Below are 20701 nucleotides of genomic sequence, written 5' to 3'. Positions count from 1 at the left end.
CAAAGGACCATAGGGGGTTTAAAGGGTGTGTGCGTGCGTGTTTGATTTGACTATCCTTTATTTAACTAGGCAAGTCAGTTAAGAACAAATTCGGCCTACCCCGGCAAAACCCTAACAACGCTGGGCCAATTATGCGCCGCCCTATGGGACTTCCAATCACGGCCGGTTGTGATACAGCCCGGAATCGAACCAGGGTCTGTAGTGACGCCTCTAGCACTGAGATGCAGTGCCTTAGACCGCTGCACCACTTGGGAGCCCACGAGGATCAGAAGTCCTCACAAGGATAGTAAAACAAGGAAAACAGGAATATTTCACCATTCCCCCATGGGAAAGGCAATTTTAGGCTTAGTGGTTAGATTTAAGGTTAAGGTTACAATTGGGGTTAGGAGTTAAGATTAGAGTTAGGGGTTAAGGTTAGGGTTAGATTAAGGGTTAGGTTTAGGGAAAATATTAAATTGAATGGTAATCAAGTGTTTGGTCCCCAGATGGATAGTAAAACGAACATATGTGTGTCTCAGTCACCAGGACTCAACCCAAATGAACACGTGAGATTTTGGAGCGTGCCTAAAACAGTGTTTTCCACCACCTTCAACAAAACACTGAATTATGGAAATTCTTGTGGAAGAATGGTGTCACATCCCTCCAATAGATTTCCAGACCCTTGTAGAATCTATGCCAAGGGGGCATTGAAGCAGTTCTGGCTCGTGGTGGCCCAACAACCTATTAAGACACTTTATGTTGGTGTTTCCTTTATTTTGGCGGTTACCTGTACATTGTCCATACATTGAACTTTATAGGGGTGGATTTCACTGCTCTTAATGGGGTGCCACTGAATGCTTTCCTCTTCCTTACCAGGCCCTAAAAAACCTTTTTAACCTTTTTAAGGACTTAAGGAAACCTGTCTGTAAGAATGTTAAAATGTCACTTAACAAATCAATCCACCCATTTGCATGTGTGTGATCGAACACACATGTCCAGTGCAGGCTGAGTGACAGCCCTATTGATTACAACTAGATTAGGGCGGACATTCATCAGGCTTATGCACTCCTACACTCCTCAGAAACTATCTACTCACAACACAATGGACAGAGTCAAATCAGATACCCACACTGTAAATAGACATAATATTCAACAGCTCAGATCCCAGCTAACACCCCCACCCCCCCTTCCAGATCCCAGCTAAGAATCCCACCCCCCTTCCAGATCCCAGCTAAGTAACACTATCAGATCAAACAATCAGTCCACAACTTACAGAAATCCCCATGATACCCATATAATATTTCCACCCCAACCTCAAAAGTTCCAAAAGAATAATAACGCTCCCTCTCTCTGTCTCCCCCTCCTTTCCAGGCATCTCCTGCTCCCTTTCATCTGGGGTTTCGTTTTGCTGCGTTTGACGAGCGTCTGATTAAAGGACCTATTAGCTTGCCGTAGCCGAGGAGCCCGACGTCAGTTTGCAGCAGGTATGTGAATAAAGGAAATGGAATGTTAGCTTCCACGGCTGCTGCCTCCTCCTTGGCTCTCATTCCTTACATCATGCCCCAGTTCCCCTCTCCTGTCCTGGTGGCCCAGGCTCTGAGCTCTACCTCTGTGGCCCCTCATTGGGAAAACTCCCACACACAGACAAGCACGCGCACCCGTGCACATGCACACACACCTTTTTCCTCTGTCTCTCCCTCGCTCCCCAATCATGCAGCTTACAACCCTGAGACTTCTGGGTACAGGTCATCAGGCAGACACACACACTGTAATGCTGCGCTGAGTGGAACCTGACACACACACACACACACGTCTCGCTGGTCTAAGTGGAACCCGAGACGAGACAGCAGGGTGAATATCCTGCTTGGCCGGTGACGAGAAGCAGAGTGAGCTGTGATTGTGTAAAATCTCCCCAAAACAAACATGTCACAGAGTATTTGGAGGGACTTGGAGGGAGGCCTGGCATATACTGTACTGTAGACTGTGGGTCGAGTCTAAAGTGGTGTGTATGATTCATGGTAAAGAGCAGACAGTGGGAAAGTGCTATGGTTCTGATTCAATTAACCAATGCAATAAAGCTTTGACATGGCCCACACAGACGTCAACTCTGGGACACACCGATTTTGCGTGACAGCCTACTTCATCAGTTCCCAACTTCCATATGAAAAACGACTAGTGCCCTCTAAAAGACGCCGAAATCCACAGAAGTGGGTCTGACGAAGATTAACGCAGGACTACCTGGGACTACCCAACTGTTTCAGTTACACAAACACACCATCCCAAACCCACCCAACCAATCACAGCTCCAGACTCAGGGTCAAACTAAGCAGGAAGAACGGGTGATGAGTAAATCGGTTCATCAACAGACCTATAGCTCCATTTCCGAGACGAGCATCACTCACCTAGAATAAGGCTAACAAGCTAACACACACGTCACCACTGTTAGCATCTACAGTAAGTCTGTGAGTAACAGATGAATAAAAGCTCCGTAAACACTCCGGGCGTATCCCAGGGACAGGCATACATGTACGGTACCATTAGTTGGAGTTAGTGGCAGAACGTATTGGATGGGGAATTGTTTGGATAGCTGTTGGGAGAGACAGAGAATGGAGAACGAGGCTGTCTCAAATGACTGTGGAGCAGACTGGAGTGTTTAGTTAGGGGGTCTGACAGTCGTGTTCCGTGTCCACTCAGAGTGCTCTCTTTCTGGGTAACGTAGTTGATGGGATTGGGTTACGGATTGAAGGTGCTTAGATGATTCAAATATATTATGGAGGTGACTAACTTGTACTCTAAACCTGCCGGAGAGGTTCATTCATTCAGGTGAACGACACGTGGGCGAGCGGACCACTTAATAATAAATATATATATATATATATATAAATAATAGAGGAACACTCGCGTTTTGGTGGTGGAAGTAGAAATAGGAAACGACCTCACGCGGACATCTAATGTCACACGGACATCTAATGTCACACGGACATCTAAAGTCACACGGAGATCTAAAATGCTGGATATTTTTTATTTATTTTTTATCAGTAAATGGTGAAAAGAGAATCCGTACACTCCAACTAACAAATCGGGAAAAGTATGTTATTTGGGCCTTCCCAAAAACAGAAGCCCCAGGCTAGATTTTAAGTTCTACCCCAATCTAAAGCCTCTTGAGCTGGGATAGCTTTTACACTTATCCCCTGATGTAAACGGTTCGGACTCCTACAGGATGTGCCATTGAATAGACTAAAGGATAGAGAGAGTAAAGAGAACCGACTGTATGAACGGAAGAACCACTACCGGACGTCCATTACCGGCAAACAGCTGTGTTCACTTCACATGGAAAATAAACCTCGAAGTTAAATATATAGAGAGAGACGAGACTTCCACGGTACATAACCAATTATCAATGCTATCAATATCTTTACACAGTGAATAAAATAAACATGTAACAGTAAAATTCGATCCAGTAGAGATTGGGACACTATTTTATTCTTCCAATCAGAATTATGACCGATTTAAGATTTTCATGCAGATTTCATACGAAATTATTATTATTCGAGGTTCTCTCAGTTGAACTTCCTCCATCGAATCTCACTGTAGATCACTACCGGTTTATCATGTGCAACTAGAGATATTAGAAAAGAATAATTGCACCTTTAAACATGACTTTTGTTAAGCTGCTCCAGTGTTAATAAAGTTGTGATGACCTTCCACATCAGGCAGGAAGGTGGTTTGTGATGAGAAAACGAGATGAGCTGAGCTGAGATGAGAGCATAGTAAGTAGAGTGAATAGAGACGACTGGGGGATTGATGTCTGTAGAGGAGAAAGGGGAGCTGATATTGGGGGTCATTGAGCCCTGTGTGATGGATGACCTAAACTTGACGTCCTTGTCAAACGCCACGTCTTTGAAATGCAGACCTGAGTGTAGATGAGGGTCAGTGTGCGTGTAGAGTGTGTGTGTGTGTGTGTGTGTGTGGGGGGGGACGGACGGGACAATTCCTGCATGCTTGACTGGACACCTAGGCTAGGGACTGAGCGGGGTAAAGATGCCACCTGTCCCACAATCCACCTCAAACACCCAGAGAGAGAGGAAGAGATGGAATATTAGTGAGTGTAAGGAGGGAGAGGGGGAGGGAGAGAGGAAGAGATGGAATATTAGTGAGTGTAAGGAGGGAGAGGGGGAGGGAGAGAGGAAGAGATGGAATATTAGTGAGTGTAAGGAGGGAGAGGGGGAGGGAGAGAGGAAGAGATGGAATATTAGTGAGTGTAAGGAGGGAGAGGGGAGGGAGAGAGGAAGAGATGGAATATTAGTGAGTGTAAGGAGGGAGAGGGGAAAAGAGAAGAGAAAGAAAGCCTCTGCAAAAACTGCTGTGCTGCAGAAAAGCCTCCTGCCAGGCCGTGCATGGACCGAGAGAGAGGAAGAGAGAGAGAAAGAGAGCGTTGGAGAGAGAGAGAGGGGAAGGGAGAGAGAGAGATGCAGTGATGAAAAAAAGTATTTGATCCCCTGCTGATTTTGTAGGTTTGCCCACTAACAAAGAAATGATCAGTCTATAACTTTAATGGTAAGTTTATTTGAACAGTGAGAGACAGAATAACAACAACAAAAAATCCTGAAAAACGCATGTCAAAAATGTTATAAATTGATTAGCATTTTAATGAGGGAAATAAGTACTTGACCCATCTGCAAAACATGACTTAGTACTTGGTGACAAAACCCTTGTTGGCAATCACAGAGGTCAGACGTATCTTGTAGTTGGCCACCAGGATTGCACACATCTCAGGAGGGATTTTGTCCCACTCCTCTTTGCAGATCTTCTCCAAGTCATTAAGGTTTCGAGGCTGACGTTTTGCAACTCGAACCTTCAGCTCCCTCCACAGATTTTCTATGGGATTAAGGTCGGGAGACTGGCTAGGCCACTCCAGGACCTTAATGAGCTTCTTCTTGAGCCACTCCTTTGTTGCCTTGGACGTGTGTTTTGGGTCATTGTCATGCTGGAATACCCATCCACGACCCATTTTCAATGCCCTGGCTGAGGGAAGGAAGTTCTCACCCAAGATTTGACGGTACATGGCCCCGTCCATCGTCCCTTTGATGCAGTGAAGTTGTCCTGTCCCCTTAGCAGAAAAACACCCCCAAAGCATAATGTTTCCACCTCCATGTTTCACGGTGGGGATGGGGTTCTTGGGGTCATAGGCAGCATTCCTCCTCCTCCAAACACGGCGAGTTGAGTTGATGCCAAAGAGCTCCATTTTGGTCTCATCTGACCACAACACTTTCACCCAGTTGTCCTCTGAATCATTCAGATGTTCATTGGAAAACTTCAGACGGGCATGTATATGTGCTTTCTTGAGCAGGGGGACCTTGCGGGCGCTGCAGGATTTCAGTCCTTCACGGCGTAGTGTGTTACCAATTGTTTTCTTGGTGACTATGGTCCCAGCTGCCTTGAGATCATTGACAAGATCCCCAGTGTAGTTCTGGGCTGATTCCTCACCGTTCTCATGATCATTGCAACTCCACGAGGTGAGATCTTGCATGGATCCCCAGGCCGAGGGAGATTGACAGTTCTTTTGTGTTTCTTCCATTTGCAAATAATCGCACCAAGTGTTGTCACCTTCTCACCAAGCTGCTTGGCGATGGTCTTGTAGCCCATTCCAGCCTTGTGTAGGTCTACAATCTTGTCCCTGACATCCATGGACAGCTCTTTGGTCTTGGCCATGATGGAGAGTTTGGAATCTGATTGATTGATTGCTTCTGTGGACAGGTGTCTTTTATACAGGTAACAAACTGAGATTAGGAGCACTCCCTTTAAGAGTGTGCTCCTAATCTCAGCTCGTTACCTGTATAAAAGGCACCTGGGAGCCAGAAATCTTTCTGATTGAGAGGGGGTCAAATACTTATTTCCCTCATGAAAATGCAAATCAATTTATAACATTTTTGACATGCGTTTTTCTGGATTCTTTTGTTGTTATTCTGTCTCTTACTGTTCAAATAAACCTAACATTAAAATTATAGACTGATCATTTCTTTGTCAGTGGGCAAACGTACAAAATCAGCAGGGGATCAAATATTTTTTTCCCTTCACTGTATAGAGAGAGGATGGGAGAGAGAGAGAGAGAGGAAGCACGAGGGAGAGAGACAGCATTAGCGAGTGAGTGTGTCAGCGGCTATAGATCATGCCATTTCTCAGGCTCCCTCAGCCTCCTCCATTACATCACTGAAGAGGAGGAGGAGAGAGCAGGAGGAGGAGGAGGAGGGGTTGGAGCTCATAAAACACAGAGCACACAGTAAACATGTCTGCCCTCGCATATGACAATACCCCTTCAGAGAGCGCTGGCTGATGTTGACCAGACGCTGTAGCTCGTTCCCACCCTGCCTGCAGGCCCTGTACTGTTATACTGTAGCCTCACAGACTCCCATGCCGGTTGGATGGATCAGCGCTAAGCTAGGCTAACGCTACGTTAGGCTAACTTGGTGCTCTCACTCATTAACTATGCTGTTAGCAGTTAGCGGTATTAGCGGCTAACCTCAACTCTCACAGCGGTCCCTCTGGGGGTCCTGGGAGAGAGAGAGGGAGTGAGCATTACTGATGTCCCTGGCTGGTGCCTGCCTGATTGTATTGGGAGAGAGAATTGTGGGGATGAGAGGCGAATGTAAACACGGGTGAACTTTGACCCCGTGTAGCCGGTGGTCATACCAGAGGAGCAGAGCAGCCTGGTAGGGTGGCGTGTGGGAAACACACACACACACACACACACACACACACACACACACACCTTCCCTTCCTTCTGACACTTCCCACAGCCCTGATGACACTTCTGTGTAGGGGGGAGTGCTATAAATCTGCCAGGGGCACGATACGATCAGCAAAGCAAACATCACTTCAAAATGTCTGATAGGAAGAAAAAAAAGTGTGAGACACAGCTCAACTCAAGCACACCAAAACAGCCCCCAATCTACCCCTCTCTTTCACATGCTCACAGACTTCAACCATTTTGGATAATGGCCTTGTCCCATATGTTGACACAGTTTGCGTGAGGGGCTGTCAGCATATTGAGTTGACAGACCTCAGTGCTTGGACAGAGAAGGACAGTGAGCAGGGTGGGTAACGTTATGGGGCCTCAGTGAGTAACACCATGTGGGTCAAGTTAAAGTGGCTCTCGTCTCTCAGCACGGCCAGGCCCATGCTTTTGAGGTTGGCTCACTGATCCCGGCTGGCGTAGTAGGCTCACAGACAACCGCCGGCGTACGAGAGTGTGATGCTCCCAACAAACAAACAGTGTGTGTGTGTGTGTGTGTGTGTGTGTGTGTGTGTGTGTGTCCCCGTTACTGTACTTCACACTAAAGGACAAGCTGCCGTCAACAGGCACTCCACAGAGAAGACGATCGTCTCGTCTGTTCCAGTTACCTGAGGGGAGTGTTCCTGTAGGCTGTCCGACTGCCTGAGAGATATTTGACACTTCCAAAGGGACTAGGAGAAGCCGTGGCGGGACTGGAGAGCAGACCTGTGTTCAACTCTGTCTCGCTCTGCTTCTGCTCCATCAGTCAACTGGTTTGACCCACCAAGCAGCCCCTGAGTGGGGTCTCCCCCCTCTACATTTCTCCCTCTCTGGGTGGTTTGGTGGATGTTCCTGTCACTCCTTCTGCTGGGCAGAATCTTTCTAAAGAGGTCAGAGCATCGTGTTCTTACGGCCTTACGGTCCTTTCCCATGCGTGTAGTTTACTGGGCTGTCAGCAGAGGTACAAGAGATTAGATGAGTGAGAGGAGCCACCCTGAAGGAGTACAATAAACTGAAGGGGAAATATGTATTCATCATGTTCAAATATTCATCCTATTCAGACATCTATCAGATCAGGACATAGTCCACTTCCAGGTTGGGCATGTTTGTGAATAGTAGAACCAGTAGGAGCCAGTAGGAACCAGTAGGAGCCCGTAGGAACCTGTAGGAACCAGTAGGAGCCTGTAGGAGCCCGTAGGAACCAGTAGGAGCCCGTAGGAACCAGTAGCCCCTGTGGCTGGTTAAACCAAAGCACATGATCACCTGCTATTGCCCTAATCATAAACAGATCTGAGAGAGAGAGAGAGAGAGAGAGAGAGGGAGCGAGAGAGAGAGAGAGAGGGACAGAGAGGGTATTTGTCATATATTGTGGAATGCTGGTGGAACATGACAGTGACCAGAGACGTCTAGTTATCTGGCGAGGGGGGATCAAGTTCTTAACCTCTCCCCTGACCCTGTGGTAAAATCAACAATCGCCCCTGATCTCTGTGTCACGCAACATCAAGACCAGAGTAAAGTGTGTGTGTGTGTGTGTGTGTGTGTGTGATTTTATTTAACTAGGCAAGTCAGTTAAGAACAAACTATTATTTACAATGACGGCCTACCCCGGCCAAACCCGGACGACGCTGGGACAGTTGTGCGCCGCCCTATGGGACTCCCAATCACGGCTGGTTGTGATACAGCCTAGATTCGAACCAGGGTGTCTGTAGTGACGCCTCTATTACTGAGAGGCAGTGCCTTAGACGGCTGCGCCACCTGGGAGCCCTGTGTGTATGTCTGTGTGTGTATGTCTGTGTGTGTATGTGTGTGTATGTGTGTGTATGTCTGTGTGTATGTGTGTGTATGTGTGTGTGTATGTGGTTAAGGTAAAGACATGGTCTCTCCACCGTGGGCCTGTTTACAATCCCATAATCCTGGGTACATCCCAAATCTATGTATTTACAATGAGGGTAATGAATCTTGGAGCTGTACAAGCCAGGGTCAATCAAGGAGCCGTGTTTAGGGGAGCCTGAGGGGTGGAGGGTTGGATTTAAGAGGGTTTTAGAGGGTTGGATTTAAGAGGGTTGTAGAGGGGTGGTGGTGGCCCCGATTCCCACAGGGGGGGCCAGTGCAAAAAAATTATAATACTAATAAATTCAAGAACAAAAATAAAAATGAAATGTATGTATTCACTACTGTAAGTCGCTCTGGATAAGAGCGTCTGCTAAATGACTAAAATGTTAAAATGTTAAAATGTGGAGGGTTGTGGTGTAGATGGGTGGTGGTGGGTTGGGGTGTAGATGGGTGCTGGTGGTGGTGGGTTGGGGTGTAGATGGGTGGTGGTGGTGGAGGGTTGTGGTGTAGATGGGTGGTGGTGGTGAAGGGTTGTGGTGTAGATGGGTGGTGGTGGTGAAGGGTTGTGGTGTAGATGGGTGGTGGTGGTGGAGGGTTGGGGTGTAGATGGGTGGTGGTGGTGGAGGGTTGGGGTGTAGATGGGTGGTGGTGGTGGAGGTTTGGGGTGTAGATGGGTGGTGGTGGTGGAGGGTTGTGGTGTAGATGGGTGGTGGTGGTGGGTTGGGGTGTAGATGGGTGGTGGTGGAGGGTTGGGGTGTAGATGGGTGGTGGTGGAGGGTTGGGGTGTAGATGGGTGGTGGTGGTGGGTTGGGGTGTAGATGGGTGGTGGTGGAGGGTTGTGGTGTAGATGGGTGGTGGTGGAGGGTTGTGGTGTAGAGGGGTGGTGGTGGAGGGTTGTGGTGTAGAGGGGTGGTGGTGGAGGGTTGTAGAGGGTTGTAGATGGGTGGTGGTGGAGGGTTGTAGAGGGTTGTAGATGGGTGGTGGTGGAGGGTTGTGGTGTAGAGGGGTGGTGGTGGAGGGTTGTGGTGTAGAGGGGTGGTGGTGGAGGGTTGTGGTGTAGAGGGGTGGTGGTGGAGGGTTGTAGAGGGTTGTAGAGGCGTGGTGGTGGGTTGGGGTGTAGATGGGTGGTGGTGGTAGAGGGTTGTAGAGGGGTGGTGGTGGTGGGTTGGGGTGTATTTGGGTGGTGGTGGTAGAGGTTTGTAGAAGGGTGGTGGTGGGTTGGGGTGTAGATGGGTGGTGGTGGTGGGTTGGGGTGTAGAATGGTGGTGGTGGTGGGTTGGGGTGTAGAATGGTGGTGGTGGTGGGTTGGGGTGTAGAATGGTGGTGGTGGTGGTGGTGGTGGGGTGTAGAGTGGTGGTGGTGGGGTGTAGAGGGGTGGTGGTGGTGGTGGAGGGTTGTGGTGTAGAGGGGTGGTGGTGGAGGGTTGGGGTGTAGATGGGTGGTGGTGGTGGAGGGGTGTAGAGGGGTGGTGGGGGGGTGTAGAGTGGTGGTGGTGGTGGAAGGGGGTGGTGGAGGGGTGTAGAGAGGTGGTGGGGTGTAGAGGGGTGGTGGTGGAGGGGTGTAGAGGGGTGGTGGTGGAGGGGTGTAGAGGGGTGGTGGTGGAGGGGTGTAGAGGGGTGGTGGTGGAGGGGTGTAGAGTGGTGGTGGTGGTGGTGGTGGAGGGGTGTAGAGTGGTGGTGGAGGGGTGTAGAGGGGTGGTGGTGGGGTGTAGAGTGGTGGTGGTGGTGGAAGGGGGTGGTGGAGGGGTGTAGAGAGGTGGTGGGGTGTAGAGGGGTGGTGGTGGAGGGGTGTAGAGGGGTGGTGGTGGAGGGGTGTAGAGGGGTGGTGGTGGAGGGGTGTAGAGGGGTGGTGGTGGAGGGGTGTAGAGTGGTGGTGGTGGTGGTGGAGGGGTGTAGAGTGGTGGTGGAGGGGTGTAGAGGGGTGGTGGTGGAGGGGTGTAGAGGGGTGGTGGTGGTGGTGGGGTTTAGAGGGGTGGTGGTGGTGGTGGAGGGGTGTAGAGTGGTGGTGGTGGTGGGGTGTAGAGTGGTGGTGGTGGGGTGTAGAGTGGTGGGGTTGGTGGTGGGGTGTAGAGTGGTGGGGTTGGTGGTGGGGTGTAGAGTGGTGGGGGTGGTGGAGGGGTGTAGAGGGGTGGTGGTGGTGGAGGGGTGTAGAGGGGTGGGGTTGGTGGTGGGGTGTAGAGTGGTGGGGGTGGTGGAGGGGTGTAGAGGGGTGGTGGTGGTGGAGGGGTGTAGAGGGGTGGGGTTGGTGGTGGGGTGTAGAGTGGTGGGGGTGGTGGAGGGGTGTAGAGGGGTGGGGGTGGTGGAGGGGTGTAGAGGGGTAGTGGTGGTGGAGGGGTGTAGAGGGGTGGTGGGGTGTAGAGGAGAGTAGAGGGGTGTAGAGGGGTGTAGAGGGGTGTAGAGGGGAGTAGAGGGGAGTAGAGGGGAGTAGAGGGGTGTAGAGGGGTGTAGAGGGGAGTAGAGGGGAGTAGAGGGGAGTAGAGGGGTGTAGAGGGGAGTAGAGGGGAGTAGAGGGGTGTAGAGGGGAGTAGAGGGGAGTAGAGGGGAGTTAGGCTGAGGAATGTAGTGGGGTTCAGACAAAGGCATGCAGCAGTAATACTGTGTGGATGGTTGGTTACTGCAGAATACTGTGAACATGACACATCTATGAAACTTGAGCACACAAGATGCAAATACCCCAAAATAAATGGCAGTGGAACACATCATGTTCTCCTTTACTCAACGTAAAATAAATGGCAGTGGAACACATCGTGTTCTCCTTTACTCAACGTAAAATAAATGGCAGTGGAACACATCGTGTTCTCCTTTACTCAACGTAAAATAAATGGCAGTGGAACACATCATGTTCTCCTTTACTCAACGTAAAATAAATCATGTTCTCCTTTACTCAACGTAAAATAAATGGCAGTGGAACACATCGTGTTCTCCTTTACTCAACGTAAAATAAATGGCAGTGGAACACATCGTGTTCTCCTTTACACAACGTAAAAGAAATGGCAGTGGAACACATCGTGTTCTCCTTTACTCAACGTAAAATAAATGGCAGTGGAACACATCATGTTCTCCTTTACTCAACGTAAAATAAATGGCAGTGGAACACATGTTCTCCTTTACTCAACGTAAAATAAATGGCAGTGGAACACATGTTCTCCTTTACTCAACGTAAAATAAATGGCAGTGGAACACATCGTGTTCTCCTTTACTCAACGTAAAATAAATGGCAGTGGAACACATCGTGTTCTCCTTTACTCAACGTAAAATAAATGGCAGTGGAACACATCATGTTCTCCTTTACACAACGTAAAATAAATGGCAGTGGAACACATCGTGTTCTCCTTTACTCAACGTAAAATAAATGAGGCCTACATCTTCACATATGGAAACTAATACAGGCTAATTTCACAAACAAAAACTCACACACTACAAAAACATTGCACAAGCTGTAGACTACACACACACTCCCTCTCTCCCTGATGCAAAATGGAAAAACAACCTGCCATTTTACATGGCGCTACAATCCTCTACCGTGTGGAGGGTTTAATGGCCTTCCCAGATTGGGCTTTAATTAGCTGTTAATCATCTATGGTGCTTAACGAGCGGAGCAGCTCTGGCACTCAGCCCCTCCCTCCCTCCCTCCCTCCCTCCCTGACTGGTGTTGCTGGGCCATTAGGAGCAGACAACAAGCTAAAAGAGCCAAACAGACCCATTAACTCTCCCCCTCTCATCTCAGACTCTCTTTCTCATCCCCTCACTGCTCGTCTCACTCGTTCTCTCTCTCTCCCTCCCTCCCTCTCTCTCTCATAATGTCACAGGAGCCAGCTGAACCCTCTAATGCCAGCTATCAGTCATGAGGGGAAACCCACCCCCCCATCCCACCTCTCTCTCCCTCCCTCTCTCCCCCTCCCTCCCTCCCCATCCCACCTCTCTCCCTCCCTCCCTCCCTCCCCATCCCACCTCTCCCTCCCTCCATCCCACCTCTCTCCCTCCCTCCCTCCCCATCCCACCTCTCCCTCCCTCCATCCCACGTCTCTCCCTCCCTCCCCCCTCCCTCGCTCCCCCATCCCACCTCTCTCCCTCTCTCGCTCTCCCTCACTCCCTCACTCGCTTCCCCTCTCCCCCTCCCTCGCTCCCCATCCCACCTCTCTCCCTCCCTCCCTCGCCCCTACATCCCACCTCTCTCTCCCTCCCTCCCCATCCCACCTCTCTCCCTCCCTCACCCCTACATCCCACCTCTCTCTCCCTCCCTCCCCATCCCACCTCTCTCTCTCGCTCCCTCCCTCCCTCTCTCCCTCTCCCTCCCTCGCTCCCTCCCTCTCTCCCTCCCTCTCTCCCTCCCTCTCCCTCTCCCTCCCTCCCTCCACCTCCCTCCCTCTCTCCCTCTCTCTACCTCCCTCTCTCTCTCTACCTCCCTCTCTCCCTCTCTACCTCCCTCCTCTCCCTCTACCTCCCTCTCTCCCTCTACCTCCCTCTCTCCCTCTACCTCCCTCTCTCCCTCTACCTCCCTCTCTCCCTCTACCTCCCTCCCTCTACCTCTCCCTCCCTCTACCTCTCCCTCCCTCCATCTCTCCCTCCCTCCATCTCTCCCCCCCCCTCCCTCCCTCCCCAGGGTGATGGGACTAACTTCCTCTAATGGTGACAGTATATGAGGAGCACCTCTTCTCTAGAATGAGAGGGTTAGTGTCCAGGATCGTTCAAGACACTCCGTGTCCATTACAGATCAAACTAACCTGCATCTCTTTCTCTTTCGCGGTACATTCTCTATCTTATACGAGTTGTAATTCATCTTGTGACACACCAACGTATTTCGGCGACGACGTCAACGTCCTCCCTCCGTTCCTTCTACCACCGTAAAGGGAAGCCTGCTATGACATCCAGCCTACACACAGTCTTAACGAGGTGGTACTGAAATAACATTTAGCAAGACGGAGAACAATATCTCTCGTCGTTCTCCTGAGGGAGAGTCTGTCTCGGTCAGCCCCAGGTGTGTTGGCCTGTCAGATATTCCATAACAGCTGGGGAGCGGGGGCTGTTCTAGACACCACAGACACACTACTGACAGCTCTGTCCCTGCGGGCAATAATATCTGTTCCGTCACCATACGACGTCCCACTGGAACACATCAGCTAAAGGAACTTCTGTTCCTACTGAAGTATTATTAATGGGAAATGCATTAAGACGTCCAGACAAAAGACGTGAACAGATATAAACAGATAATTGAAACACGGCTCTTCATCTATGCAGATCACGTTCTTTTTTATACTGACAACTGATACTATAAATTGTTGAATTTGAATGTAATAAAGATGAGTAGGCAAATACCAATGAAATTCAACTATTGTTTGATCTACTTCCATTGTGTGGTTCTCTCACAAAGCCTTGAGCCCTGACATCCTGTTTTTATTAGGAGCATCTTCAACACCTCCTCTCTCCCCGCCTGTCCTCTACTCTCTACTCTCGCTGCTCTGCTGTGCAGGATGGATCAATACCGGCTGGGTTGGCACACGGTGGAGGAGAGAAACAAAGGGCTGGATCGATCTGCACTGTAATGGCGTGTGTGTGAGTCTGTTCTAGGTCGGGCATAATTGCCTCTGTCCTGGAGGAGGGCAGAGCACCATGGGAATTACAGTGAAGGGAAACTAGACCAGTACGGATACACAACCGTTGAATCACAGCAACAAACATATTTGATGACCAGGCTCAGTGATACCCTATGGGAGAGATCAGTTCCTGCTATGCTTAGCGGTAAGGGGGTAAGGACATTTGAGTTCCATGTGAAGAACTCGTCACTGAATCCCCCCCGCCGCTGCAGTCAGACAGTGTCACAGAGCGGTGCACCTTACAGCGCTGGGGGTTAACGACAGTCAAACCGTCAGCCAGCCAAATGCTGCCCTGGCCCGCTAATTAGCTGTAGGCTCCAGTGGTCCCACTACCTAGTGTAACATCTGCAGTAACAGCCTGTTCTATAGATCGACCGACCGACCGACCGACACAGACAGACAGACCACACACACTGCTGTAGCAGAACTATGTCCAACTGTCTAACCACCACACAGCCAAGCTATCTGACTGGGGATAACACACCCAGCTGGAAGGACGTGTGTGTGTGTACATGCTTGTGTGTCTGTGTGTGTCAGACATAGGTCTGTCCATCTGAGAGTGTGTGGCAATGAGTCTATGTGCATGTGTGTGAGTACATTGACGATAGCAATCTGTGTATGCGTGTCTGAGTGCTTACCCCCCCATCTCTGTGGCGTTGGCGTGTCACCTTAGGTTGTGTGATTAATGACGTGGGCTGAGTCCCATCAGCGTCCTGATTAACACCACCACACAGGTCACAGAGCACAGGCTGATCCCCACAGCCTGATCCCCACAGCCTTCCCTGCTGCCTCATCAGCCACTCATTACTACCACAGGGCAGAGACTGGAGAGAGGTGGGAAGTATCTAGGTCCTAAAAGACATGCCAGGAGTAGCATCACTAAACTAGGTGGCAGGGCTGGACATGGCTCCATGGTTATTAGCTCTGCACTGTCTCTGGAAGAGCATCTCAAGACTCACAAGTGGTTTATGTGAATCCTCGTTTCAGAAAGGAGAGAGGGGAGGAAGACAGTAGACTATTTGAGACATTATTATTTTACAATCTTCAACGCAGTGGTTGAAACAGAGGTGACAGTTTGAGCATGACACCAGAAAAATATGGAGCTTTTTGACCTTCTGGAACGTCTGAAATGGGAGAGAGGAGGAATCTAATCTTGAGCACAATCTCTGCTGCTTCTCTGTGTGTAAGAGGACACTGCAGTCACTGTGGTGCTATAAAACTACGACAGTAATTCTGACAACAACTAAACACACACAGGTCTGGTGTGCTTGGGGACAGGACGGAGAGATCAGAAACAGGACACTACATCCTCCTCCTCAATAACCCTTTGGCCGTGTGAGATTGTCTTTGATAAGTCTGCTGGCTGGCAAAGCAGAGTCATGTCAGAGGAGCGGGAGGCTCAGGTAACAGGAAGGGACTGGAGCTGGACAGGAAATAACACTGTCTCTTTTCATTAGCATTTCCTGCTAAGCTAGCCGAGCGTGGAGGAGGGGTAGGGATCTGACAGGGCTTCAGAGGAGTGGTTTGATGACATGTGAGGAGGAGGACTGCTGTGTGTGTGTGTGTGTGTGTGTGTGTGTGTGTGACGTACCAGTCTGTTGATGCGTACAAACTCCTCGGGGGTCTTGGCCCACGGCGGCAGCTCCACATCAGACACCACAGTCCCGTCCTCCATCACCCCCAGGCTGTAGTTGTTGGCGTTTACAAACATCTCAGGGAGGTAGTAGAACTCTGGGATCAACTCCTGGACAGACAGACAGACAGACGAGGGACATTAAACACTGTAGAGACAACCTGAACCGTCCTTTCACTCTGTTCGTTCATGTTCATGTACTGATAGTGGATACAGTACATTCTAGAATAGTTTTGTCTCACATTTGTAGTCAATAAATCAACCCTTTTAGTTAGTTATGAGAACACTATCACAGTAAGCCATTTTCTCATTGGAATAACACTGACAAGATGCTCTGAGATCAAGCCCCCAGTCTCAGTGTGTGGGACACTACATTAGAATGGGACTACAGAGTACCCACATCATGACAGCCAGGTAGAGAGAACAGAGGACTGTGACCTTCAGAGTGAGAAGCTACACTTTAGAGAGATAGTTCATTAACAGAAAGAAAGAGAAGACGCGGTGTAAAGTACATTTAGAACGCAAGTGGATATGTGAGTGTGTGTGAGTGTGTGTGTCTGTGAGCGGAAGGTCCTTTAATCTGGGACTGCCACTGTCGTCCCTCAGACAGCTAGTCAGACGCTAGTCGCAACACTTGAGCTGTGCCATTACTCATGGAAATTACATTTCAGACTGCTCATCTGCTGCCTGCCTGCTACCACGCTGCAGGCAGGCACGCCGATAAAAGGCATCAAAACCTAGCGGGTGTGTGTGTGTGTGTGTGTGTGTGTTGTGTGTGTGTGTGTGTGTGTGTGTGTGTGTGTGTGTGTGTGTGTGCGCTGGAGTTTCCACGCTTTTTGAAAGGGGGGATTGTCTGTAATCGTAGAGCGCCAAACAGAATATATGATATTCTATTTTCTATGCTTCTGAAAGGATGTTATGAAGGATTAGAAGGAACGGCAGGTCACAGAACTCACCAGAATGTGATTGTGTGTCTGTGCACAGTTTAACACTTCATTATGGAATTATGAAATGTCATGATGGGCCTAAAAAAACAGCAATGTGTGTAAACTGAAGAGCTCGAATGTTAAGACCTTGAGGATATAAACTTTAAACCAGGCTTCATTTCTAACAAACCATAGCTCAGCCTCAATGTGTATGAAATGCCTTCATATACAAAAACACAAACGTTTAGATTATGGGGCAAAGCAAAACATATCGTGATAAATCTTTGCCATCCCGCAAACAGAAATGAAACACTAATGTCATTAGGAGTGTGTGTGGGCAAGGAGAACTAACTGGTGAGACTGGTCAATGTAAGCATGTGTTGAATTAACCCACTTCCTGGTGGCTCCTGATACGTACAACAAACAATAGCACGACACCAAATGTAAATGGCGTGTTTAATCAGCGTACATCTACCCCTCGTGATATACTGAACATACCTATCAACATAACAAGTGTCAAACATCAACTACAGCCATATTCCACAGCAGGGAATTGAACCATGGATTTACGTATGGAGCGAGCGCTTGTATTTCAACATGATACATCCACAGCCAGTATATAACAGACATATAAACAGAGCACCACAATTATGAAGACAAGCCACAACACAAGTATAACTCTTTATTTGATTCCACTATAAAACAATAGCTAATGAGTGAGTCCTAATAAAATAACCTGTTAATAAAGCGTTGAGGAGCTGTTGTCTTGTAACGTGTCCTGGGTCGTGTTCAGTTGGCACAAAACGTAAGAAAACAGAGTGACACGGGGAGGCACTACTTGTCTGAAACGGAACTTGTCCAATAAGGAACACTTGTTTTTTTGTTTCAGTTGCAAAACTTTTTGCTACAGTGTGTGTAACCCTAACCTTAATGAACACAACCCAGTTCCATCTGACTAGAGCTGAACCAGTGAACCGTCTCTCTGATGGACAGAGAGATAGAGACAGGGTGACATTCTGACATCAGGGATGACCAGACCAGAGTCAACACCCATCTGTCATGTCCTTGTTTCCCTGTGACATGGCTGTGTACGACAACCTGACATGCAAATACATACTGGCAAAGAGGCTACAGGTAGGAGCTGGGAACTGGTCAGCGCATGCGAGCGGATGTTCTGTAAGGGCTGCACACACAACACACACACACAGAATCCCTGGAAGGCTGTCTATCAATCAAGCTCAGACCTGAGAACAGTCTTCACTGCGTCCAACAGGATGGAGACAAATACATGATTAGACAGGAAGCCAGTGAGTTTCCTCTAGATGTGTTGTGTGTGTGGTAACCCGAGACATGGGGCGGTAGCTAGCTGGAGAGATGCCCTGTGTCAGTCCATAACCACATATCCAAACCTACAGATGGACCTGAGGGGAGCTCAGACAGGAGAGAAAGAACCAAGCACATGTTCGGTCATCACAACCAATCCATGTCATACGACCATGAAAGCTTCAGAGACGACTGATCAAAGGTTCAAACTAATCCTTCTACCCTCCCCCCCGCTGCCCTGCCTCCACCCCCCTCCTTCGCTACTTCAGTCAACCTTGAATTGAACCTTTGGCCCATTGGGCCCCCTCTTCATTGGGCTTTGGGTCTATGGCGGGTCAGAACATTGGGCCCCCTGTCCACTGGGCTTTGGGTCTATGGCGGGTCAGACCAATCCTCTGCTACAGTTTTGGTCTCTAAGGCCCCAACCCTCCTCTTTTAACAAGTGACCCACGCTCTTAAAACATTTATGAGTACAGGCAGCCATCTTGTTTCGAATGTAGATTTGGCCTGCTCTTTTGGCCTGGGTCGGGTGGAGTGGTGGCTGGGGGAGTTGGAAGGAGTTGACGGTTGATTGCACTTCGCCTCCAATGATAAAACATATGGTTCACATTACCGGTAACACTTGATTGCGAAAGCCCAGGGAGAGAGCGAGAGAGAATCTAGTTTGGTCTCAGTCGAGACCTGTCACAGTGGATCAACCACAAGAGCTCCACTCTACATCAAAACACACAGGTCCAGGCTCAACCCTGCACTCAATAACACAGCTTCCATGTTGAGTTTAGTTTAGCTACGTCAAAATAACATTCTGGCGACTTTCCTCGCATGGATGATCTCATTCACCTTGTTAACAAAGAAGGGTTACAAATGAGATGTATCAATTTAGCATGCTAAGTATACCATTTAGCTTTAGCTTCAGGACTATTGTAGGAAACTCTAAGAACCTTCTATTCCTTCTAAAGGGGGAAAAAGTCTTGGTGTGTTTTGTATCCCAGTGCATAAAGTGGTGAAAACAGGTTAAAGACGCCAGTCCAGTCTGTCTGTAGCATAGGAGAGACCGTGATGACCTCCGGCCACAATCCCCTGATCCCTCCTGACCTTTTGCCTTAGCCCAAAGGCATCGTTGTGTGTGTGTGTGTGTGTGTGTGTGTGTGTGTGTGTGTGTGTGGTGTGTGTGTGTGTGTGTGTGTGTGTGTGTGTGTGCGCACACTGTTGAAGTGTACTGGGGGGGGAACGGGGAGGGGGGCCTGTGGCCCCTGCAGTGACCCGTGATAGGACAGGATTGGGGATCACAGAGGCTGGCCTCTGACCACAGTAGAGCAGGGGCCACTGCACATAATGGAGGGACTGGGGCAGAGAGTGTAGCGGGGAAGCCCCCTGTATTACCCCCACCTTGTTAAGAGGGGCCGGGGGGGGAGGGCGGGCGGGGTTGAAGGAGACCCCCGGCTCCTGTGCCGCCACCTCAGACTGGACAAATTTACACCAGGCCTCCCCGTGACGACCCCATGGAAGCCAGAGGACTCGTAAAATGGCCGACCTTCAGTTTGAGGTCAGGTTTTGTGGAGTGGAGAGGTTTAAGATGTGAGGAAGTGGGCTTGTTGTTTTTAGACCAGTGTGTTTGTTTGCTCATTTGATTAGCCACTTTCTCTCTCTGGTGATGAGAGAGCGAGAGAAGAGGGGCCTTTGAGAAGGCTTTAGGCTAATTCAATGAAAAGGGTGTAATTTGAACATTGAATGTTTGTTTAGAATACGTTTGGAAGATAATGTTGACATTTGACCCCCTAGCTTTGAAGAGCATATTAAGAACATGTTCTTACTTATTATATGCAAAATCTGATATCACTATCTAAATAAATAGATATCCATTAATCATAAACAAACTAAAGTGTGTTTATTTCCACACAGAAAACCATAATTTTATCAAAACACTTTAGTCTTTAGACTCTGATGCCACCCTCTCCTCCTATCCTAGTATGTTCCCTGGCTCCTGGACAGTGGTGGCCTCTCCTCCTATCCTAGTATGTTCCCTGGCTCCTGGGGTCTGGACAGTGGTGGCCTCTCCTCCTATCCTAGTATGTTCCCTGGCTCCTGGGGTCTCCTCACACTGGCGGGCTGCTGAAGGGTCTGGAGGTGGGAGGTGTTGAGGGTCTCGGTGTGTGTGAACTTGTGTGTGAACGTCCAGAGGAGTATGCAGACTGCAGAAGCCCTCTCTAGACGATACTCTGGTACACTGTCTTTCAACAGCTAGCGCCACTGTGAGGAGGTGGCGGCAGTGTGTGTGTGTGTGTGTGTGTGTGTGCGCGCGCGTCACTACCTTGACGTCGGACGTGTCTCTCTGGCAGTTCCTCCAGGCTCGGGACACGGAGGAGAAGGTGCGGTCAGCGTGGTCAAACTTCCCTCCCTGGAAGTTGAGGAACATGGTGGTGAAGGGTTCCTGGAAAATGAGAGAAGAAGAAAGAGAGAAGAGAATGAGAGAAGAGAACGAGAGAAGAATGAGAGAATGATCAGTTATCCACATATCCTCCTAATGGTGTGCTGTGACACTGTGGTGTACTGTACATTTGAGAAAAAGGAGAAGAAGAAATGACATTTGACCCCACATCCTTATGAATAAGTGTTTTTAAACTAAAGTAAAATGAGTGAAA

General features: G+C 49.2%; 1 protein-coding gene across 4 annotated transcripts in view; it reads right to left on the bottom strand.

Moving 5' to 3' along the window:
* LOC106610178 (lipopolysaccharide-responsive and beige-like anchor protein) overlaps positions 1-20701 on the bottom strand; it is a 296378-nt gene that overhangs the window by 52126 nt on the left and 223551 nt on the right. For all 4 annotated transcript variants that reach the window (XM_045722742.2, XM_045722744.2, XM_082978435.1 and 1 more), the window contains exons 46-47: positions 20371-20490; positions 15769-15921 (exon numbers count right to left, since the gene is read on the bottom strand). In XM_045722742.2, coding sequence (XP_045578698.1) covers positions 15769-15921; positions 20371-20490 — 273 coding nt within the window. The remainder of the gene's footprint in view (positions 1-15768; positions 15922-20370; positions 20491-20701) is intronic.

Source organism: Salmo salar, chromosome 08 (genome assembly GCF_965601325.2).
Source record: "Salmo salar chromosome 08, fSalSal1, whole genome shotgun sequence".
NCBI classification, from domain to species: Eukaryota; Metazoa; Chordata; class Actinopteri; order Salmoniformes; family Salmonidae; genus Salmo; species Salmo salar.
Note: the sequence above shows the minus strand (reverse complement) of the source record. Positions and strands in the feature narration are given on the sequence as shown.